A 24,591-nucleotide genomic window follows, 5' to 3' on the forward strand; every position below is an offset into this window, starting at 1 on the left:
AGATGAATTATAATTTTTTTCCGAAGCGTATGATTATTAAAATATATAATATTATCATATTATATCATATTAAGATCAAAACTTGACGTGTTTGAATATATTTTTCCACATATCTTGACCACTGTATTGATAATTAATAGTCATCTATGATTTAACTTTTTCATATTGATCTATGGATGAATTGACAGGAGCATGGGAATGAACAAATAATCTTTTTTACCATATTAATATAGTTGAATTGGTATCGAAATGATAAACTTGTAAATAACACTCTCACTTAAGAGATTGTTCGATAAGAACACTTCGTGAGTGAGCGTTATCATATTTTACATAATTGATCAATATCACTCTCACTTAGGAGATTGTTCGATAAGAACACTTGTCTGAGTGAGCGTTATCATATTTTACATAATTGATGAGTAAAGATGGTCAGGATCACCTTTCAACTTAGCTCATTTTATCCAATTGGTAAAGAGAATGTAGCTTTTTAAATTTGATGATAAAAAGCACACTTTTAAATGCTCCTATCTCCAAGCTAGCCAGCTCTTCTTCATTCTCGATCTCTTCCGAGCAAAGATTTGGCTAAGAAAAATGCAACCTTTTGATGACCAATCCATAAACGAGGAGGAGCTGCCACTGGAGCTAAACCCTAATCTCGTTCCAAACTTGTCCTACTTCTCCACCCCTACCCCTCCTACCTTTTACGCTTCTTCTAGCTTCGACAATCATGCCCTCTTCGGTTCGATCGCCGTCGAGAATGCAAGTGTTCCTAGTACTGCCGTTGCCACTGCTGCCGCCGCTGCTGCTGCTGCTTGTTCTGGAGACACGAGAAAAGGAACGAGAAAGGGGAGGCATAGCAAGATATGCACGGCGAAGGGGCCGAGGGACCGGAGGATGAGACTTTCCATCGACGTGGCGCGGAACTTCTTCCGGCTCCAGGACATGCTCGGCTTCGACAAGGCCAGCAACACGGTGCAGTGGCTGCTCACCATGTCCAAGGCCGCCATTAAAGAACTCGCCTCCGTTTCCTCCTCCAAGATTTGTACTTTTTTAGGGAACCCCAGCTTCGAGAGCACCGAATCCTCGACCTTGCGTGGTGACGAAGCCGCCTCAGGATCTAAGAAGGCAGCATCGAAGACGAAGGCAAAGAAAGAAGCCGCCAAACCTTCCAAGAAGATCACGGAACTCCACTCGGCGCAGGCGAAGGAACTCCGGGCCAAGGCACGGGAGAGAGCGAGGGAGAGGACCAGGGAGAAGCAAAGGATGCTGTCTAATTCTTCCTTCCCGATCACCTTGGATCCCATGAACCACCACGACAGCTCGTTCCACTTGAAGACTCTACTTGAATTTGCTAATAGGCAAGTCGAAGGGGGGGACATTTGCGCCCTACCGAGCGCGGGTAACATGCCGGCCGATACAATTCCGGTCATGAGCAATAGTCAGGCGGCCATGGCAGAACTGAACATGGCGAGCTACATGTTTGAAGAACAGTGGGAGATGGAAGCCCTTTCCATGTACTCAAGATGATGATACAAGACAATTCTAGTAACTACCTCTCATTATTCTGGTTAATTTTCTCAGCATCTACTTGGCTAGTTAGTTATTATCAGTTGTGGGCTATCTGAACTTATGACCAGATTTCTATGTGTCTGTGATCAAGAACAAATTGTTTCTAGTTTAAGTACTCCTTTTTTCAGCATGAATTCTGAATTGAGTTTATTATTTACTCAGTGATCTAGCATGATATCCTAATTTGAGTGAGCTTCTAAAGGAATTGCAAGAAAGCTTATGTTACATGGCAGATAAGTTTTAACTCAATCTAGCATGCAGTACTTGATTGCTTCTCAACACTGAGGACATAAAATATCGATCCAGCGTGCTCTCTGTCATTTACTATGACCCATATGTTCTACAGAGTATCCATCCAGAGATTTTGCATTGTCCATCTGCAAATTTGAATTGGCCACAAGGTTTAGGGTTTCTAGTTAAATTTACAATTTGCATACACCATTTTTATAAGAAAAAGAAAAACTTAGGTTATCATGCTTAGCATAAACCAAGACTTGCATAGTCAATGAGTGATGAACTAGTGTTGCAGGTTTGACACAAACTACATGATATAATTGAAGATGTTCATTTTATGCAGGAACTAGTATATAATATAGATCATTTGCAGATAGAGCTCCATTTTTCTTCTGATAAATCCTATTGAGAGGGAAATTATAGACTCAAAAAAGTTGAGTCTGTAATTTGTTGTCAGGTAATGTCTTCTTTATGGAAGATAAGGGAGGAAATCATTATAAAAGGTTTACTTTCAAGAGACAATAATGCATGAATAATTCCTCATCATTCAAAGTGTTAATTATCATGGTTAGTTGTGCATGAGACTCTTTGTCAAGCTTTATTTCCAGAATGGAAAAGAGGAACAAAGCATGGAATTTCTCAGTGGTGCCAGAAACTGAGTTCCAGACTTGTCATGAAGATTTGGCATCACATCTTAAATGCTGACAGTGGGTTACACAATCTCAAGGAATTCAATCATTTGTGGAGATTAATGTATGGTTTTCTTCATATTAATGGCACCAATTTGATCAATCTTCCAAACTCTGGCTACATAAAACAAAGTGAAATCATCTTAGAAGTTTGATCATTCTTCTGTCGACAAGGAAGCTTAGCTTAGGTTAACAAAATGCTAGTATTTGCCTAGAGACTGATATACCGAAAAAATTTAGACATGATCCTCTACTTACAGATAATAATTAGTAGAAATGTTCTACTTGAACAACATGTTCTTATGTTTACAGAATGAGAATTTTTGTGAGAATTAGACTATTTTTTTTCTAAAGAAGCAATATAAATCAGACCATTGCATCACAAGAAGCATGTAACACTTTCTCTGCGATTAAGCGGCTTAATCTAGAGACGCGAGTTATATGCAGAATAATCATCTGCTGAAAAATAAAAGGCTTTAGAGCCACCCCTTCACCTAAAAGGAAAGCATCACAAAAATAGGATGTTAAAGTCTCATAGAGAAAGAATAGGAAGTTATGGCAGTGTTCATCCTGATGAAATCAAAACTCAATTTAAGTTCCTCGACTGTTTCGAGGACCCTTCATTTAAGAACCTGATAGTATATATGAGAAATAATGGATCTAAATTCTTGATGTAACAATGAAAAGGTGAGAAAATGAAGACTCTAGCTAGATATCAAGAGAACATTGGAGTTGGCAAGATAGAGGTGGAAGAGATAGTAGATGATGAGGTAGTAGTCAGAGCTATACAAGAAAGTCTAACCACATCAAGAAGAAGCTTAATTTCTTCTTATAAGGAATTTATCAAAAATAGATAGATGGAAGAATTCATCCAAGTAAGACAAAAAATTCACCTTGCAGAAAGAACATCAACAAAACTTTCAAAATAAAATATAAGATAATTCATTCATTTATTAATACTATCATCAATCAAAAGATCTAGAATGAGATTAATCTTAATTAATAGACTTGGAGCATAAGGAAAAATAATATATTATCTAATAAAAACTATATGTCTTGGAACTCAAGCAAAGGCGTAGTCAGGGCTGGGCTTTGCTGGGCTCTAGCCCAGTGAAGCCTAGCAATGCCTAGCAATTTTAGGCCTCATCCAGCAAGCAATGCCCAGTAATTTTAGGCTTCAACCTTGCTATGCTGGGCTAAGTTTTACTGGGCTCAGCAGTTTTAGCCCAGGCCAGTTGTTCAGCCTAGCAATGTCCAGTAATTTTAGGCTTCAACCTTGTTATGCTGGGCTAAATTTTACTGGGCTCAACATTTTTAGCCCAGTGCAGTTGTTCAAGCTGGCTACGCCATTGAACTCAAGTACTCATGTCTTTTGATCAAACATTATATTAGATAATCAAAAAATTGTGAATATGCATTAGACTTAGGTAGGGCCAACAATACAAGACACAACTTGATAGTAAGTCATAATCCAACTCAACCAAAAATACAATTAATAAACACAAAGATTGAATCATAAGCCTCTAAAGGTGAACTTTGACCCGTTTGACTTGAAAATCTATCGTAAATATATTTAGCATAAAGTGAAGGCAAATCTTATTAGCAAAGATTTTTGTCAACCAAATTCCTTGATAGATTTTTCAAACTTCAAATGATAATTTTTGCTTGTCCATCAATTTGAGGATGATATTTAAAAAAAAAACTAATTATGAAGTGTGCTAGTTTTCTCTATATAATGTGCACCAAAGATGCACAACAAACTTGAATTTTGGTCGGATGTAGTAGTCACTAAAATTTCATGGATTTTGAGTATCTCTTTCAAATAAGGATTGGAACCATTTATATTTTTGGCGCAAGGAGCGAAATAAGCCATCTCATAAAATTAATCAACAAGCATTGTAATAGTCATGAATGAGAAGTATACCCAAGACAATATCAATGCCAATATTGATATAACAATATTTTTGGAAATTGCTATAACAATACGAAAAGCACAACATTCTTGATATAAAGTTTTACATCTTAGACAAAAAAAAAACAGAAGGCCAACAATGCCAAGGTTTTATCTTAACCAAAATTTTCACTAAATTCAATTGATAAAATAAACAATTCAAAATGCACAAGAGATTACCGTTACGAGAACATCTTAGTTGGCAAACTTTGGAGAATGATCATCTTAGCATACTTTCAAAATCTCACAAGATAATTAGCATGGTCATCTTCATAAAGTTCTTTAATCACTTAAAATGCACCATGCTTGCTTGCATATTGATAAGCAAAGTATATATTAATCACTTCAAATCTCACCATCTTCCTGATGGAAAAAAAATACATTCAGAAAATTCCACCAATTCAGTAGCATGTCTAGAATTAATATATTTTGAAGTCTCATGCATTTTGGGAATAAGAAAATGCCTCCTATGCAATAAAGCACAAGTGATAGCATGCAAGTCCTTATCATAAGTAAAATAATTTTTATAAGAAGTAGATGTTTTCCACTAGACAATATATTCTCAGCTATAAGAACAACTTTGGTGCCAACATTTTAGAAATTGCATTCGAGTTCAAATACTTCCTTGATGTCGAAAATGAATGAATATGAGTCTCATCCCTCCAATGAGCACTTGAAAGATCCTTTTCAAGTATTTCACGATTGGAGAAATAATATATACAGAGAGAGAAGGCTGCCACAGTAAGAGTTTGACTGTCGTCAAAAGAGAAGATTATTAACCTAAACCTTTTGCTTTTTCAAGACTAAAGAGAAAAATGTCCTCCCTTCCCTGATTTTTTTTTCCCAAAAAAAAAAAAAATTGGTATGATTCACGGATTAAATTGTCTTTTATAATTATGTTTTCTTACCAGTTTTAATATCTCTTCTCCCTTGAATTATATCTCCTCTTTTATTTATTTTTTTCATAATTTGTTTGCACAAGAGAACCAATCACTTCTCCTCCTCCTTCGTGTGTGTGTGTGTGTGGCCTGATGTCCAGCAGTCTTTGGTTGAGAATGATGTGAGCAAGTTTATCAAAACCTACTTTCATCTGTATATTTTACAGGTTCTCAAGCCTCAAATACTCATCTTTAGTTTGTCAGTAAACCTTAAGACACAAGCTACGTAGTATCTCACTTTGCATATGAAATCTGAGCCAAATATCCATGGAGAAGAACAAGCTAATTGAATTTCATAAAAAGCTAAACATTGAAGAACTACTTCTAGACGAACACACACGTACTTAGGTACATACCATCAACAAGAGGATGAAGTACGACTCAGGAGGATCACCACAAGTACCCTGCCAGAGAAGAATCACGGTGGGTGAGTCCGAGAACGAATAGCTTTAGAAGAACCAAAAACAAGGAAAAGCAGTACAGCGACGAAAAAGTCCAGGTGAGAGGCAGTAAGATAATTCCTATATAGTGTAGTTATAATTATAAGATCGTAAAATTTTTATAATTATTTAATAAATTGAGGTAGAGTGAAGTATTATTTTGATAATAAATATATGAAGAACCTTTTGACTTTTGCCTGGGTAGGTTGTTTTCTCGCTGGCCAGAGCACTAAAACCTCAGATTAAGTGGATGATGATATGATATTATTAGGGTTAGCTGATGTGAAAGAATCCAGTACTGAGAATAGAAGATGTACTAGTACAAAGAGACAGTAGATTGACTAGCCTTGACCTTCTACAGATGATCTATTAAAGTCTCATCAAATCATCTTCAGTGGCTCACAGTCCCTTACCATAATTGGCTGTCCATGTCGAAGAATTGGTGTAATATTCGTAGAACAATGAATGGGATATTCATCATTACTCTACTGTTCTAATTTATAAATATTTAATTTTTATTTATTAATAATAATATTATTATTAATATTAATATGATTGGGATTACTCATCGTACTGGGAAGGGCAACATGTCGTTTAAGGGATGCACCAATTCCGCCGATGTTTTAGGCCAAAACGAGGCCCCATGCCCTGCCCACCCAACCACCTCCAGCTGTAGCTCTAACGCTGCTTTCCGGTAAGGTTCGTACAGGAGGCAAATAGCTGCCTCTGCTTGCGCGTGTCGTATCAACAGCGGAATGGAGGCGTCGTACATAAAAAAGGCCTGCACGCTAATCCTTCATTCAATTCGCAGCCTTCATTTTATATGTTTTTTTTTTTTCATTTTCTTTTCAAAATACCCACAATCGACCGAATGGCTTCGAAGCTATTGAATTTTTATTGTCTCCTCATATACAATATACAAGGAGGTTACAATGACAATAAGTTTGAAAGGATAGTCTGCCAGTGAGTTTCTTGTGGGAGAAATACTGGAAAGCTTTTCGACATTAAAGTGGAACTCTATATGACCGGTCGACCATCTTCAATATGAATAAGTTCCCCTTGTAGCCTCTGGAAATCCTGCAAAGAAAGCATGAACGTGAAGTGCAGACTGTTAATTAATATATCAAACCATTCATCAGGCTTCTCTCATCACAAAGAATCCTGTCATTCTAATGATCTAGACATTCTAATGATCTGACATAAACTTATTCAGATGATAGATGCTAACATATAACGAATAGTGAAGCACAGTTTATCTTTTATGTTCATTGATCATATTGCTGCATTCTTTTTTGAAACTGCGGAGGTTGTAAAGATTCACTATGCGAGATTACCTGATCTCCTCATCCAAGTAAGTAATGTCCAATTCACCACGGTTTGTTCCGGGGGCTTTTATTGGAATCTGTGCACAAATGAAGAGAGAAGAATTATGGAACTCATTATCTCACAATACCAAAAGCTACCAAAGCCAGTCAATTTCAACTATCTCACAATACCAAAGCTACCAAAGCCAGTCAATTTCAACTATCTTCTATGTGGTTCGAAGTATTGGATATGATACCATGATAGAATTTGTTGTGAATTTCAAAAAAAGTATTTTTTTAATATGCTTATCAATTGGTAAAAGACGATTGCGCTCATCCCTAGCACTCCCACCAATCCATTTCAGGACTAATTCGGAGGAGGTAAATCATGAATGACTACTAGCCCTTGGAATAATGACCGACGCATGAGGGAGACATTTAGCCGAAATTTGAATCCTAAATCTCGAGTTGATAACACCTCATGTGCTAACCATTAGACCGTCCTGAGAGACATTAAGTAAAATATGCCTACCAGTGCAATATTTGTATATGGATATATATATCAGCTATTCGTTAGAAATCAACACTTAACAATCAAAATTTAGCTGCTTGTCTAACACAGAAAAATAGGTAAACGGTATTACACAAAACAAACCTAAATGACTCAATTATTGTGAATTAAGTTTGACCGCATGAGAAAATGAAATAAGAAAAATATGAAAAAACACAAATAAAAGTATAAAACTATAAATATACAAAGTAATGTACATAAGTCGAGAAAACATGAGTTGGTAATCTCTAAAGAAATCGCTGTCAATTTCAGCGTACAAATATAAGTCCATTCAATCAAACTAACCCACTGCGCCAATTGGTCTGACCAGATTTGTGGACAGTTTAGATGCAACCTCAACAAATTTGAATTTGAGCCAGGCAAATTAATCAAATTGGGGTTACAGAAATTGTTGACTATGATAACATTCCTAAACCTGGAAAAGGCATAATACAAGAATTTTACTCACCAATCCTAGTATTTTGAAAGTATCCCATTGAGCTTTCACCCTTCTAGCATTTAAGGGAATCAAGTTAGCTGTTACCTGAAAATGTAAAGTTCTATTATAGATTAAGTTCCATAAAATATACATAAATACCAAGCCAACAAATGTAAGAAAGTAAAGCATCTGTTAAAGTTTCCTACTTATCCTACTGGAGAAGTCAGATCACGATATAAAATCTTAATTCCCTCTGAACAGTTCGGTTGACTTTGCTAATAATGTACCAAGAAAACTAGTTTTTTCAATATTTATTTAATTTAACAGAACAAAAAGTCCATTCAAGATAGAAAAGTCAGAAAAGCAGTGTCTTAAAAGGATTTTATACCCATAAGTCTTTGTGCTTTGTTTACAACTTATCAAGTTTGTATCGGATGAATATGTAAAGATGCCACAAATCATACTTTTGCAATAGAAAAAAAGAAAGAGCCTTGAGAAACTATCCTGAATGATACGAGAGGTAATCAGAGGGTGCCACTAAATATACGGACAACGTAGCCGTTTTGCCTGAAGAACATGGGAAACATAGCCGTTTAGCCCAAAAGAGGTTGGCAACGTAGCCATTTATTTCAGAAAACATGGGTAACGTAAACATGGATCTCGAAACACGTAGAGTGTGAAAGCACAATTACAACTCTATAAAAGGTCGCTTGCTTTTGCAGGCACAAGAGGAGGTACCCATCTTGACTTGGAGGGACATCTACTACTCTCCTTTTCCATTCTCGATTGTCGTAGACTTACTTGAGCGTCGGAGTGACCGAGCCGGGACATCCCGATCATCATTCTAACCCTCTCCTTCCTTGTTGTGGATCTCTCCATAAGTCCCAGCTATCCTTGGGAGATTGATGACTTGGTCAACCTCAATGCCAACTTACCGGTGGTTCGTTCATCAGCGATCTTAGGTCGGATCACTGATCTTGAGAAAGTAACAACAATGGATCAATTCCTTTAGGTAGCTAAGTCAAAGGGACCACATTAAGATGAAAAGATTATATTTATGAGGCCAATTCTAATGCAGACAAATCATCAAGGTTTTTCTTTTATGTATAGAGAGACTATTAAAATTCAAATTTTCAATTATATACTCTTTTAACTTTGGCATCACGGAAAAATTGTTGTCGTGTGACTCGATGGTCACGAGTTCAAATCGCATAAACAGTCTCTTGCAATGCAGGATAAGGTTGCATACGACAAATCCTTCCTAAGACGGGAATTTCATGCACCGGGCTACACTTTTATACTCTTTTAGCCCATCAAACTCCAAATTACAAATATACAAAATTAAACCAAATTTCTCAAAATGATTGTACCCATTACCAATTGCAGTCAGAAATGAAACTTCATAACACAATTTCTTTGAAAAATAAGATTCATACACACTAAATCCTGATGCCTGTGTTAAGCTAGTAGTCCATGCATTAACTATATGAATATGATATAAGCACATTTGAGAAATAGACTAGTGCTATTGACATGGTGTTTTTCTTTCACATAATTTAAACATCATTTTGCTGGTGCAAATAATACTAATTTGAACTAAGAATCACCTGGTTAAAATAGGGCCAGGTCTCCATATTTTGGGCTCGTAAAGTGTCGACATTTATTGCTTGATAGATCTTTCCATTGGGTCGTAGAAGCTTTGGTCTCTGAGAGAATTCATTGTTAGTGTTTACATAACTTCTTAAAGAAGCATGACAAACTTTCAGATAAACAGAGGAAAAAACAACACAGAACATCTACTATAACAAATTCTTAATTATCAGGGAAATGTGTGAGACTTGATGCTTTTAGAAAAAGAAACTAAAGAAGTATGAGGGAAGAAGTTGATATTCATTATTCCATATCAGGATACATGCTTATATATTTTTACAAATTGTGTGAAAGCATTGTTATGGTGTTAAAGCATTAACTAAAGGGCTGCTATAGGTTAGCATTAGGGTGGCTACTGGCAGGGGTGGCTAATTACAATGGATTGGCTAATGGCAGTATGGTAACTACTGCTCTATTAGGTGGGCTAACAAAATAATTACTAAGTGCAAAAGTGCATACAAGACCCATAAGCATATACTGGCATTAAGGGAAAATTAACTGAAATGTGACAAATGCGATATAAATGTCAAAGAACAGAGGAGTCCTAACAGATTAAAGAACTGAGTAACTAGGGGCAACTTTACGAGAGGGAAGAATCTCACAAATGGAAATAAAATCTCGGCATGAACCATCTACCTGGACTTTCAATATTGATCTAGAAGTTGTATATATAAGCTCCCATTTTCCATTTAATAAATCTGATTTGAGAGGCTCCTTAATAGCGTTTACTGCTTCAAGCTCACGTGCAATCTGACCATCGCAAACAGAAAGAGTTCAGTATGTTAAAGGTAGTGCATCTTACATCTTCATCGAACTATCTAAATGAAACAATTAAGGCCTCCAATTTAACAAACAATAGGGGACTATAAGAAGCCAGATGGGGTAAACAGTCACATGGTGTTCTATCATCTAGGGCTCTGCAATAATCTTAAGCCTTATTGTCCTTCCTCTTAAGCATAAGTGTCAAAAGAGAAGGATCCAAATTACGCCAAGCTACTTGTTCGAAACGCAAATTGTCGCAGAAAGCTCCACGCCACAACTATTTCCTGATGCAGCGAGTAGGGTAATTCAACTTCAAGACGAAGACGAAACCAGATCGATCCTCTCTTTGTCTTCGTCAGTGGCGTCAGCGCCTCGATCGATGGGAGCGATTTCCGCAAGAAGCTCCTCCTTTATCTCTTCTCGTGACCTAGCCTTCTTCTTGATGAACGAGGGGAAGAAGGAGACGCCCGTCCTCCATCTCAACGAAGCGGCGCTGGAGAACTCGAGCGGAGCGGCGACGCCCGTCTCCTTGAACCTCCTCGAAGAAAGTGGAGAAGGAAGCTGCTGGTGGGGCAGGCAGAGGCTTCTCGGGGAAGGAAAATAGGCAGAGGGAGTAGCCAGTGGGAGCGAAGTAAGCGGCATGGCTACGAGCAGAAGAGCTTGTGGCGCTACGTACGGCCGAACACGCCGGATAAACGAGTTGTTATTTTTCCAATATCAATCGAAGAACAATAATTATTCTTATATTAATTATATGAAATTTAGAAAAATGTTGAACGAGATTAAATATCTGAAAAAAAATCTCTATAAATATATCATAATTTAAAAATTAAATTATGAGATCAAACCATAGATGCCTTTAAAATTTAATACCCTTCCACTGTACTATAATTCCATAAGCTATTTATATGAAATTTAGAGCTACTTCTAATTATTGCTTTTAAAATTTTCCACTGATTATTGAATAAATTCAAAAAGCAAGGATGAGCCACCAGAAATGACACAGCTACACAAGTAGCTCAAGTGTCACACGCCTTTATTTGTGCAAAAAGAAATTGTTAAATGATACAATCTTATTCGGAATCCGAATTTGAGTTATTGGGCACCATGACATTATCCATACTATAACAATAGCCTTATCAATTTGCTTAAATCATGCTTCTGCTTCTCAACGAAATTTGAATGAACTCACGAACGAGATGATCAGTTGGTCCTCGACAGTCATTCCAACTTTTCAAACTCCTGCAGACCAGACACAAGCCACAAATGCAAGTAGTTCTTTTCTTTAAATTCCTATATTTCAGCTGTAATAAGGAACGGCAAGAACTTGGGCGAACTGAATTGCAGGTTTAGTTTCATGGATCACTTTATCAGCTCATAGACATGATGGTTGACCATGATACACGAAAACATTGATTAACCTCACAGAAGTAATCTGTCGACCTGGCTGGAGAGCGCCACTATGCATTTGCATGATGACGAGATGTTGACCGACTCTCCATTCAGTTGCTCGATTGCGTTCACTGAAGATGAAATGTTTTGTGAAAACCTTTGCCAAACTCAAGAGCAGTGAGGGTACCAGTTTCGATCAGCATTGCACGAGAAAAAAGTTCCTCCTTGATTCCTCATAATAGAGAGGCTAGCTTTCAAATAGATTGTTGAAAAAATAAATAATTTCATGATCAAAGAACTTATTCAGGGAAAACCTCCTTCAGGAAACTGATGAACCGCTTGGAATACGTCTTTGGTTCAATAGCAGAAATCAAGAGGGGATCGTACTTGAGTGACTTGCAGGCATGTTCTATTTTCTTAGTCATGTTATACTCCTGCAATATGTCGATGATTCCAAAATAGAGAACGACATCATAGACTTCAATGGGATCAGTTTCTGCTGAATCAAGGAGGCAGTTGTGAAGTAGCTTCAAATTAGCTTGAGCTGGCATGTTCACCCCTAATTGTACCCGCAACCTGTAGTGATTATTAGATATCTTTGTCAACTAACACCACAATGACACTATTAATAGATGTAAAGAATTTTAATCGGAATACTCTACACTGTAGCCTTTCTTCTTTTCTTGCATTATAAGGACAAGTAATTCTACAACATAAGCCAGCACATCTAGAGAAACATTAATTTAATGAGTCTGCTTTTCCAGTTTTTCTGAGCCTTAATGAAATCCATCTAAGCATTTGAATACCTTGCCTGGTCAAAGACTAATCTACAAGATTGCTTTGTCAGAGAAGTGGTCAGATAAGAACTTCAACTAACACAACTCTAGGAAGAATCCAACTGCCAGGCAATTTGAGAATTCAAGCACCAGAACTAAGATTGGAGTTGGCCATCCAACTAGAAGATCTGGGGCTTTTTTTCTAAACTAAAATGTTAGCTTAGGGTTTATTCTGACTTCACTTTAAAGTTTTCACTGTTATGCAGATAAGAGGTGAGTTCTTTATGATTCAAGTTTTCATGCTGGTTAACAATAATAATGTTAAATGTATATGTTTTTTGGGGATCACCCTTTTCTTTAAAGATTAATTTGAAACCTTCATTAGCATAAAAATGATTCATTATAATATCTTACTTTAGTTCTACTACTACTAAATGGACTCTTAACATATTAAAAAAATACATCTCCATAGGAAAAGACTGCAGGTTAATAGTTAACCAGAAATTGAATAGGGCAATACTATGTACCTTCCAGTGCCAGGCAAAAGAAGATCAACTTCCTTATTACCAGCTGCAGATGCTCTTAATGTGCTGCCTCGGATGTGTGAACCTGGTAGACTAGTCACAGAACTTGGTTCATGTGCTACCAAGCGCAAACCCTTTGGTAGGTTCCTGATTTCTTCATGTAACTGGGACTCAGCTGGATGAAAGAAAACAAATGTACAATCCTCAAAAAAGGGTCATGAGGAGAGGAAAGTGCAAGCCTTTCCAAGTAAATACTATATAAATGAAACCTGATAATTTCAAATGAGAGATTGCTTGCTTGAACTAAATACTCAAATCTGCTATCCGAGGCTCTACCAAGCTATACCTTGGCCACATTTTCAGGTGAATTTTGATTCTAAAGGATGATCATTTAGCTGGAATCACAGTTCAAATCTATGCGCCTCAGTATCTCAAGTAAATTACATGATATTTACCCATAGGATTAAAGTATCATTATGTCTCACCATTTTGCTTGAGTGGTGAGACATAAACTGCATCAAAACAGTTCCCAGCTCAAAACGCCAATTTCTATTGACAGCTGGGAAATATGAAAGGCACATAGGAAGGTGATCAAAGGCAGAAATATAAACAGAGGACCATCAAGGAAGCTTAGGCAAGAAAACTTGACAGCTGGGAAAGGCAGGTGACTAGAATTCTCTGCAGAGACTGCAGAAAACTAGGTGGCAGACGTGTAAGACCCCTTCCTCCCCCTTGATTGTGTCACCAACGGCAACTCCCCTCCCCCAAGATAAACTTTTTCAATTAATTTATGAACAGAGAATGATATTTAAAATTGCATAAACCAAAACTACGTTCTAACAGCCTCTTACATAAAAGTCAGATCGGGCTCAGACCACGACCAAATTACAAGAGAGCCAAATCACAAAAGAGCATAATAACAATAAAGTCATCAAATGCTAAGCAGTGGCAATAGGTGGCATGGTATGGGGGTCTTCAAATTCATGAATGTGCTCTCCTACCAAGATTTGCTTATTTAGCATATTATTATTTAGGACCACAAACCAAATCTATAACTAACAACTGTATTAGAATTAGACAAGGTTCCCTGCATCTAACAAATGAATTAGGATGTTTGTCAAAATTAAAGCTATGTTTCCACTTTCCACAGGATCCATGTTCACTGCTGGCATGTATAAGGTTCTAGAAATGGACTTGTGAGCATCCCACATCAATTCATCATATTAGAAGCCACAAGAGGACCTAATACATGGGATGGGAATCTTTGTAACAGATTAAACAAGTTAAGAAAATTTGAAATTTAAGCAACCATGATGGGAGCAACATGGTTGGGACTAACATGGGTGCTGTAACTGCATCCTACAGGCATTAGGCTGGCATGTCAGTTGCTTGACTAGAAACTGACAGGAATTCACATCTATACCATGAAGATAAACAAACTTACTAGCATTTTACATGCAGAACAATTACAGAATAGCATAGCAATATTGAACAGCCAACTTCAAAAGATCCGACAGTGCCACTTTCACTTATTCATTTGGGTAATAATTTCTTAATAGTGCAATGTAAAATGCCATGGTTGTAAGTTAAGGGAAAAATAGCTCCACCATAAATTAGGTCTAGATTCAGTTCAAAGATTTAGAGCCTAGGTTTAGAACATCTAAAACTTGAAGGAATTGCAAGGCTCAGAATGATAATAGAGGCTTTAGGAAGTTATATAAATTTCATAAACAATAACATTTTGAATACGTAGCACCAAGCAGAATGGAGATCACATCTGTCAGTTTTTTTCCTCAAAATTAGAACATCTAAGGCTTAAATTTTCTGCCTCTCCATATCTCGTGGCCCATTCAAAGATTGGTGCAGCTTTCAGAAATCTGAAACTAGTTTCATTTGACTTGTGAAAAGAATGTGAGATAAAAGCACTACAGAAAGATTTGTTGGGAAAACTAATATTTGGGAGTTGGGACATCTTTGGCGACAGAAGAAATTGTGTGACAGTGACAGTGGTCACACTCTCATATCCCAAAAACAGCAGAAGATAATGATTAGATGGAAGGATCTTTACAACTATACAAAGCTTACTATGGGGGCCTATATTGTCCTAGTTATTCAGCTAGCAAGTAGAGGTCATGCTGATAAAAAACAACCAACCTAGAATTTGGTGTATGAATTATGGCCGCTATGTTTCTCCTTCTAAACGTATGAACATAAAGTTTCAACGATCGTAAAGTTTCTTCAATCTACAACTGTTTAACTTTTACTATCCACCTGTGCAAAAATATGCATGTACACCAGCAGCAAGAAGGCTATGAACATCATGTTCATAAAAAAAAATACATTTAGGATTAATTTTGACTAATCAGTGATTACTTATGTCATGAAATTTCAGAAATTTATATCAATGCAAAGTTGTAAGTGCAGCATTAAGACCATTGTCACACATCCATATTATATATCCTATTCTACTATAGACTCACCATAATTCATAAACTACTATGAATGGTTGAATAATGATACATCCATTTATTTTTATTCAATATTCAGTAAATATTAGGCAGTATTTACTATCAAACTTCATAGGGTTTCAAATTACCATTATAAAGGATAATCAAATTCGAAATGTTATTTTGGACCACAAGGTCCACAGCAAAGGTCATTGACACAGAAAAGAAAATAGGGCACAAAATTTGATTAAATAATTTGGGAAAATAAATTCAGTAGCTACTACCTGGCAAAAGGTTATTTATTGCATGAGAATAAAACTACATAAATGAACATAAAAAAGCCGACATATGTAAATTCGAAACAAGAACTGGAGAAGATACTACAGAAATTGTCTGGTGAACCTGCATTCTCTGTTGGGTGATTACGAGATTCTGAATATGCCTTCAAATGCTCAGGAGCCCTAAAGTGCAGTCCCAGCAACAAGCTGTAATCAATTATTGATTGTGATTCCAGGAACTTACAATCTAGAGAGATTTGTCTACAAAAATAAAAGACAATTCAACTCAGTCAGTTGAAGACTATCTCTAGTATGTAATCACGAAAATAAACTAACAGTTGAAATTTGCTGCCAATCCATACATATCAAAATAATTTCAGTATCATGATCTTCAGGATTAGAAAACAAAAAGGTAATACATGAATAATAATAAGGAATGAAAAGACAAAATATGACATTCATATGGAACATGAGAAATCTTACAAAAAGGATAAATCATGGCAAGGACACAACTTTTTCTCTCTTTTTTTTTTCTTTGAAAGAGAGAGGCTAATAAATAGCCCGCCCAACTATTATACATTATATGTATCAGAGAAGCAATCTCTCATCAGAAGAAGGCTGGTATGCAACCCAAGATCTTGGCAACTACTTCCAAGTCTTTACTGACTTAGTAATAGTATTAGCAATATTTCAGGATATAAATTCAATTATTCCCTCATGTTTTCCATTATCTTTCTACTATTTGATTACTTGACGAAGAGGATAGCATGGTATATTTCTTTGCCAGAAAATAAAGTCAACATGATAATGCATCTTCTTAAAGACAATGAATTTAAGCGGCTGACCTAAAAAGTGACTCTCGCCATGATTTCTCTAAATGAAAAACATATGACAAATCAAGGTCTTTCAATGTTGTGATCCCATTAGTTTTATGCATTCCTGTACACCTTCCAATAGAGGAACCCTTCAAGTCATACCGACGGTGGATTCGCAATTCTGTCCGAAACATATTTCCCATAACAACGAAGCGAACCTACAAAAGCAAAGTGTAAAATAGCAGGAATGCTTTTAAAGTGCAGAACTGTAATGAAAATTTCAGTCAACACACCTTCCTCCCTTTTATAGTTAGTCTGTGGAGACCAAAAAACTTTGTTATTAGAGTATTGTCATAGGCTCCAACATGAACATAATAATTTGGCAGCATCTTCAATAGAATCTACAAATTAAACATTCAAAATCAGAACGTTCAGTCATATGTTTAGTTGTACACTAATGCTGTTGCTATCCAAATTATTGCTTATATTCCAACTTGGTTTAATTAACAACTAATAGTGGCTCTTCTTCATTACAGCTAAGTGGCAGAAAATTCTTTTCTAAGCAGCATTTTTTCTGAACTATATAAGAAATTCTTCACGAGACCAAATTACCCTGGAAGTTTACACAGTTTAAAGCATCTTATGACCTTTTGACCTTATCCCTTCCTGAATTCAAAGCTGATAAAAGGTTTGAGTCTAAAATAAAAAGACAAATACCCATAACTCAATGCACTGGAGCCAAAAAGTACAGAAGTACTCACTCGGTGCTTGATCAAGACTGGAGCCAAAAAGTACAGAAGTACTCACTCGGTGCTTGATCAAGCAGCATGTAGAATTTGAAACAAGAATATCACAGACAAAGGATCCAGGGTGAGAAAGTAAGCAAAAGAGTTGTAATTAGCAATTGGTACAGAACCTATTCACAGAAATGAACAATATGCTGCCAAATGAAAATATAACAATATATTCAAGCTGAATATATACTCAATTTAACATTATGCAACTAATTTCAGTTAGAAAGGTACCTAAGCAAGCAGCATTTAAAAATTAAAGAACATTCAGATGCCTTTGGATTAATAGATTCCATTTTTTATTGTGACAAAATGCATAGATGCGTATTCAAACCTTAAGTTCATATTTTCTTAGAGTCTTTATTAAAAATCTTTCATCCTGCGAAAGGTAAAATATGCTGCCACTTTTCCCCGGAGATGAAAGCTCTTTTAGGCCATCACCTCCACATATGGACATCATGTAGTCAGCAGCATCTATCTTAAACATTTCACGAAGATTCCTGAAAACATATTGAAATTAAGGAAAAGAGTGGGTATCGCAAATAATCAAATGAAATGAAATAACAGGTTGCAGATAAGAAATCAAACATTAAAGTAAGTACAAACAGACACTCAAGAATTGCTGAGTAGATAGTTGGTCTACAATCTTTAGAAAGGCCTAGAAAGGCATAATCCAACTAGAAAGATGGAATAAGGCACAAATATTCACATGCATCATGCACTTTTTTTAAAAATAAAAAACAGTAAAAAATGAACAAAATGTATCATGCATATGAAAATTCAAATGTGTGTACAAAATGATTGCCATAAAAACAGATAATCCAAGTCCAACTATAAAGATGGAATAGTTATGATGCACAAAAATTCACATGCATCATGATATGCATACATATCTGTGTATGTGGTGTAATATATGCACTTTTTCTTTACCTGCTTAATTTATCAAGACAAAAACACATTCCAATCAATATGGAAATGGAATGCAACCACTGACTAATAATATAAGAAAATCCTTTCCTCTACTTCTACTATTGCTTGATAATGGAAAACATTTTAAAAAAATAAAATCTTATTCTTATAATTTACCGGAAGCTAGGAGGCAAATCAAACTTAAAATTTCTATACAGCAAAATAAAAAAGGAAAATAAGTTTACTTCACGGGAATGCAATGCGAGAAGCATAATATGAAGAAAAAATTTTTATAAAGGGGAATACTTGTCAATGGAAACTAGTTGAGTAGGATAAAAAAATTCTTTTAATTCCTATGGGATTCAGTTGGGGCAGTGGTCCCCAGTGCATCCACTGTCCCTCCATCCTTGGCTATGTATGCTATTGTGTTTAGGCCAGTAAAGTTATATATGTATGTTATTCAATCTTTACAAAGCTTGGAAAAATACAGAATGGTAATCTCAGAAAGCTTCAACTAAAATTCCTTGTACGCTATTTGAATGAATGAATGAACCTCTAGAATCCAAAACAAGACAAAAAACTATTTCTCACTTTTGTGCTTAAGTAATGAACATGGAAGACCAAAAAAGATGTGTAACACCTGCAGAAAATCACTAGAATGCATATTTAAGATGATTGCTTCAAGTTAAACAAAAAATTAGATAGAATTCCACTGAATTACCTAAAACCCATAGGACAGTAATCCTTCCAAAAGAAAGCAACAGAGTTGTGTGGAGGTGTAAATTGAGATCCCATGCAAGGGAAGTACATTCTTATTCTAGCTCGAGACCCAAAATCAGAGGATCGCACTTCACGCATCGGCACTGGTGTGATTTTCCCAACTGTATACCTGTCAGTTTCAGAGGAAATTCAGTAACAAATAACTAATAAAAAATATATGTTAAACATACAACACAAGAAGATACAAGATTCTATGAAGGATGACTCATGAGAATGATCTCAATATGAAAGATATGTTATAATGAAAAGAAGGAACTTTTCTTCTTATCAAATAATTTATCAATCTTCACTATGTTAATAATTAGTATACCCTATGGATTAAAAATTTGCTCGGTGCTAATTGACATGGGCGAAATATCACATTATGCCCAATGACCGGCACATGAAACTAACCAAGACAACAAAACCATGCAATGATGGCGATGATAGCAACAATGTTAAGAGTGTTGTTCGTGACAGCTACAATGTTCGAGCATTATCGATGCAACAATGTTAAAGTGTTATCAATGACAGCAACGATACATGCAACAATGTTAAAGTTTGATTGATGACGACAACAATGTTAGAGCTTTAGCACAAGTTTAATGTGATGTTCGCAATGGCTGTGATGATACTAGAACTTTCGCAGAAGGCTTCTATGACGATGTTAGAACTTTCAAGTGAGGCTTGCATGAGTGACACTAGGCAACCGGGACAAGGTTTGGGGTTCACTTTTTGTCTCTTCTCTTCTTCCTTCTCTGAATCTTCCTTTTCTCTTTCTTGATTCCTTCCTCTTTGTCGATGCCTCCGGCACTGGCACATCTTGTTCCTGCCAAGACCAGAAAGCCCAGCTTGTAAACCTTGGTATGTTTACTGAGCCAATTGTTTGTGCATAAGCATTTGAACTAAGTTCAATTCTGATTCTCCTTTTCTAGCTGTTTTGATTCACCCTCTTTTCAAAAAGAGGATGCTAACTGGGTGAGGGAGGAAAGGAAATACTTTAGAAGGCCCAATGGGTTGCTTGCACGAACTTTCCCACCAAATTATGTTTGAATTCAGTTCAACCAAATCTACACACTGATAAATAGACAAGAAACTTTTTTGAATTCCAATACAGAAATAACTCTACCAAATTCTTTGAAAACTTCTCCACCATCATCATAGATTAACTTCAAAGCACAAAGCAATCCAATAAAAAGATTTTAAGTATTTGGGTTTGCTATATGAGCTATGCAACTACATAATGCATGACAATGCATGAAAAGACAGAATATAACAACATTTTCAAGTTCATTAATTTAAGATATTTACCTAATTCCAAGTTGCAAGTTTAGCATCAGATAGTAGCTCCTGTGACCTCTGTAAATATTTTCACCAGGTCCCCTTGATTGTTTCTTCATCTTCCAGTTTCTTTTATTTCTTTGTGATCTTTGAAAATCAAAATAACTAATTCTTTCGGTTATTAGAACTCCTTGCATGTACTCTCTATCATAAGCTACAACACAGGTATCTACGAGTACATGTTGACTATCATATGAAGAGCACTGTGTCTGGGATGTGTTCTCTGACAAACTGCTACAACCAGTGTCGATACTCCAGACTCCAAGGGATGATGACCTATGTGATATTCGCTTTGATTTTAGGAAGCAAGCAGGTATTCTCCATCTATTGATTCTACATCTTCCTTTAGGGGGCTTTTTGCTCACTGGCTCTTCAGCACTGTATGATAAAGAATGAGAAAGACTTGGTACCTTATTATCACACAGAACAGATTCTAAATATCTAAGTTGACTAGGTAGCTTGCTTCCAGGAGGGAAAAAAGTTCCATGTCCATCCTTTAACCCTTTGCTCCAGATTCCAACATAAATTGATCTATCCCCATATTTATAACAGCCTGAGCCATTTTCTAATCCATCTGACCAGTTCCCATAAAATATATCACCATTTGCCCACTTCATAACCCCTTTACCATACATCTTTCCAGCCTTCCAATTTCCAGTATAAGTATTACCATTACTCCATCTGTATGTGCCATGACCATCTTGCCACCCCTCCCTCCACAGACCATCATATTCATCTAGATTTGAGTAAGCTTTGATTCCCTTTCCATGTTGTTTATTCATCCTCCACAAACCTTTATACACAGAGCCATCAACTCCAAAAAGAGTGCCAGAACCATGCAGGAAACCTCCACAAAATTCACCTTCATATGTTGCACCTGATGGCCAACATATCTTACCTCTACCAGTTATTTTGCTTTTCTCCCATTGCCCATCATATATTATTCCATCTGACCAGGTATATCTTCCAACCCCATGAGGAAGCAAACCATCAAATTTTCCAACATAGACATCACCATTTAAGAGAACCTTCTCACCATAGCTTGCAAACAAGTAATAAGTAAAATTTTAATAGAAGATAAAAAGAGCATAAACTTGATGCTATAATCAAGAAGAAGACTCTAGCAGCAGCCTTCTTAGAATGTACACAGGTCACAGCTGCTATTTAAACTGAGAGCAAATTATGGAACACGTAGGTAGATGAAAAAAAGGGGGAGGGTGGATAAGACAACTCACCTTCCACCAAGATCATGGCTCATACTCAAACCTGCCATGCTATGCTCCAAACTAATATCTGCATGAAAAAAGAATCAAGATAAGATGGAACCACAAGCTAAGATCTCCGTATGTGAGACTGTGAGATAGAGAATCTTGGCATCAAACAAACAATAGCAAAAAAACTTCTCAGTTCAAAATAGTAATAATCACTGTGTAAGTTGCAAAAGGGAAATAATAACAATAATAACTCACTTTACTGAGGTGCCACCACATTCACCCACCAATATGTAATCCACATCATAGAGTACACAATTAATCTTTTAAGACAAAAAAGGCAATATCTCACAAAATAACATTTGGCCAACATGTTGAAATAATCAAACTTTTATATGCTCTAGATTTCCATTACTACACCTCTAAGAAACACCTGAATGTTGGCGTTCACAAATCCAAGAATAGATTCATCAGCAATTCCTATACAAGAAACAATGTTTACATGGATTGAGGAGGGTATTTTAGTAGGGCTGGGAGGGGGCCTAATTTGAGTGTTTTTGAACAGAGGGCCCAAAGTTTCAAAGAGCATATACAAATTCACTGTGATTGACTCACTGTATAGTGCATATGTGATATTTATATCGATACATAAAGTATTTATCAAATCAACACTCGCAAGCTACTAAATAGGGAAATTTAGCCTTTCAAGTAAACTTGATTGAGTGTTCATTGGTTCAAGCGCACTAAATAAGGTTTTTTAATTGCACATGCAGACCACATATGTTGTATGCAGTTACATGTGATTTATATGTTGTCCCTTTCAAAATTGCCTAGGCAACCACATATAAAGCCTGAACAGATGTTTTTTTTAAACCATGAGAGGATCTGAATTGATAATTCTTCATTAGTAGAATCCTGATTTGAGTATTTACTTATTCAAATTTCTCGATGAATGTGTCGTTACATCCAAGCAACACAACTAAGGAAGTAGAGCACTGAATATAAGAAAGATCTCAATGTTGAAAATTTGTAGACAGCACAGTTTAATAAAAATCATAAATATAACTTCAATTTGAAAAGCCTCCAACATAGTAAAGCAATCCTTTCTTAGCAAACCTCCTCCCCACAAAATCTGAACCTCACCGAAACTGAATTGAAGTCTTTGATCTCCAAATTTAATAGTGTCAAAAAGATTAAGAGAACTTATTGCGCATACATGAAATCTTCGACCCTGTGAATCAATCCAACCCCTCACTCCTTGTGCTCTTGTGCTTCAAGATCATCATCAACGAAATTAAAATCGTCTAACTACACTTTTCGCCTATCCGACGGAATTTAATCCTAAAGCAATAAAGCGCTATCTTACTCGAACCTAGTAGATGCGACTCACAGAAAGGATTAATCTATAATCATTGTCACCCATGAGCTCGAAGAACCCGATCATATCACAGATAAATCTAAAGTGATAAGAGCAATCCAAAAATCCTACCTCGCTGAGACTCGCACCCCAAACCTCCCTCCAGATGCGCTGGAAATCCTCAAACAAGAAGCACCAATCGCACGGAACAAGCATCCAGGACCGCAACCGAAAAAATTGGAAAACAAAAGAAAAAGAAACCAGCTGGCGAATCTGGGAGCGTAGAACGACAACAGGACGCGCCAAGAATCAAAAAAATTTCAACCAAAGAAGGGTTAGATCTCCCAACAGAACGGAGCAAGTGGGCAGAGGCATCGATTCCGTCACGACGCACCGATCGGAGTCCATCCAACGCTTTTGCCCCCACAATTTTATCCCCATCTCTCTCCCCGTCTTTGTTTCGTTTCAAGCACGACGTCAACTCTACCTTCTCCGCGCCGTTGTGCTCCTCTAATCAGAGTGGCTCCTCTCTCTCTCTCTCTCTCTCTTTCAGTGCGCTACTTTTAACTGTGCTGGAAAGGGGTGTGGAATCCGGGACGGAGTTTGCCTTTTTCTTGGTTATATAGATGCTGGGCGAAATTGCAAATCAAATCCTTCATATTGAGATATTTCAATATTTACCTCTTAATTTCGCTACCACTTTTGCGCTTTGCTATCTCTATTTTTAGTCTCTTAATTTTAAAATAAAAACTATTAACCATTGAGTTTAAATACATAAGATAATATTATTAAATGCAATTTAACTTTAACACTCTCATTTTAAACGAGAGAGGAATTTTTTATGATCCCAAACTTGTTTTCTTTAATAAAAAAATATTTCAACTAAAATATATGTCTCATGCATGTATCAACATTAATTAATCAATTTGCCTTCCACTTTAATAAATTAAGTTGGACCTTAATTAGATTAGCTTGATTTTAATCCCAATTTATATCTTAATTCATTAATTCTTGCCATGGGCTATTGATTTTGGTTTAAGAATTTAATAATTTTTTAATCTTGTTTAGATAGTCACCAACGAGATAGAAAAAATAGTTTTTTTTATCAAATCAGTAGATAAGTTTTTAAAATAACTAAATAATGTATCATAATTTTAAAATTATTAAATAATGTACTCAGTTCTTATTTTACCCTCATCCTTGAATATTGGAAAATTTTGTTGAATTAATTTCACTTTTCATGTGTTTGAAAAAATTCATCAGTCAATTTCGATCAAAACTAGCTGATGGAACTAGAGACATCGAAATGATATTAAATTAGTTTCTATATATTCGTCTAATTCTCTTAATTATAAAAATACTATCAAATATTAATTTGACAGAGCAATGATTTTTTTAAATATGAATATATTTAAAAATTAATTCATGTTTAAAAAATTACTGTTCTCAATATATTTGGTCAAAT

At 36.1% G+C, this 24,591-nt stretch overlaps 3 protein-coding genes across 3 annotated transcripts; 1 reads left to right on the forward strand and 2 right to left on the reverse strand.

Moving 5' to 3' along the window:
• The first annotated feature begins 591 nt into the window (after positions 1-591).
• LOC122011266 (transcription factor TEOSINTE BRANCHED 1-like) lies at positions 592-1,527 on the forward strand. Its single transcript, XM_042567658.1, has one exon. The coding sequence runs from the start codon at positions 592-594 to the stop codon at positions 1,525-1,527; it is 936 nt and encodes a 311-aa protein (XP_042423592.1).
• Positions 1,528-6,693: 5,166 nt separating this feature from the next.
• Positions 6,694-11,245, reverse strand: LOC122010281 (probable plastid-lipid-associated protein 4, chloroplastic). The gene is made up of 6 exons (XM_042566759.1): positions 10,857-11,245; positions 10,401-10,514; positions 9,722-9,820; positions 8,145-8,219; positions 7,156-7,223; positions 6,694-6,898 (listed from the first exon to the last, which is right to left on the reverse strand). Exons 1-6 carry the CDS (start codon positions 11,166-11,168, stop codon positions 6,826-6,828), a joined length of 741 nt encoding a protein of 246 aa, XP_042422693.1. The 5' UTR covers positions 11,169-11,245; the 3' UTR covers positions 6,694-6,825.
• Positions 11,246-11,510: 265 nt separating this feature from the next.
• On the reverse strand, positions 11,511-23,713 carry LOC122010282 (phosphatidylinositol 4-phosphate 5-kinase 1-like). Its single transcript, XM_042566760.1, has 10 exons — positions 23,259-23,713; positions 21,794-21,851; positions 20,529-21,599; positions 19,180-19,347; positions 17,884-18,049; positions 17,052-17,159; positions 16,789-16,976; positions 16,068-16,204; positions 13,222-13,393; positions 11,511-12,494 (listed from the first exon to the last, which is right to left on the reverse strand). The coding sequence occupies exons 2-10, from the start codon at positions 21,829-21,831 to the stop codon at positions 12,218-12,220; spliced, it is 2,325 nt and encodes a 774-aa protein (XP_042422694.1). The 5' UTR covers positions 21,832-21,851; positions 23,259-23,713; the 3' UTR covers positions 11,511-12,217.
• Between the last annotated feature and the right edge of the window lie 878 nt (positions 23,714-24,591).

This window comes from Zingiber officinale, chromosome 8A (assembly GCF_018446385.1).
Source record: "Zingiber officinale cultivar Zhangliang chromosome 8A, Zo_v1.1, whole genome shotgun sequence".
NCBI lineage: Eukaryota > Viridiplantae > Streptophyta > Magnoliopsida > Zingiberales > Zingiberaceae > Zingiber > Zingiber officinale.

Excerpts from the sequence above, each read along its gene's own strand:
- LOC122011266 (XM_042567658.1), top strand. The coding sequence starts at position 592 with ATGCAACCTTTTGATGACCAATCCATAAACGAGGAGGAGCTGCCACTG.
- LOC122010281 (XM_042566759.1), bottom strand. The coding sequence starts at position 11,168 with ATGCCGCTTACTTCGCTCCCACTGGCTACTCCCTCTGCCTATTTTCCT. Across the intron at positions 7,224-8,144 it reads CTTTCAAAATACTAGGATTG|ATTCCAATAAAAGCCCCCGG; the intron begins GTGAGTAAAATT and ends ATTTGTGCACAG. Across the intron at positions 6,899-7,155 it reads TACTTGGATGAGGAGATCAG|GATTTCCAGAGGCTACAAGG; the intron begins GTAATCTCGCAT and ends CTTTCTTTGCAG.
- LOC122010282 (XM_042566760.1), bottom strand. The coding sequence starts at position 21,831 with ATGGCAGGTTTGAGTATGAGCCATGATCTTGGTGGAAG. Across the intron at positions 16,205-16,788 it reads TGGCGAGAGTCACTTTTTAG|ACAAATCTCTCTAGATTGTA; the intron begins GTCAGCCGCTTA and ends TTATTTTTGTAG. Across the intron at positions 13,394-16,067 it reads TCACCCAACAGAGAATGCAG|CTGAGTCCCAGTTACATGAA; the intron begins GTTCACCAGACA and ends TCTTTCATCCAG.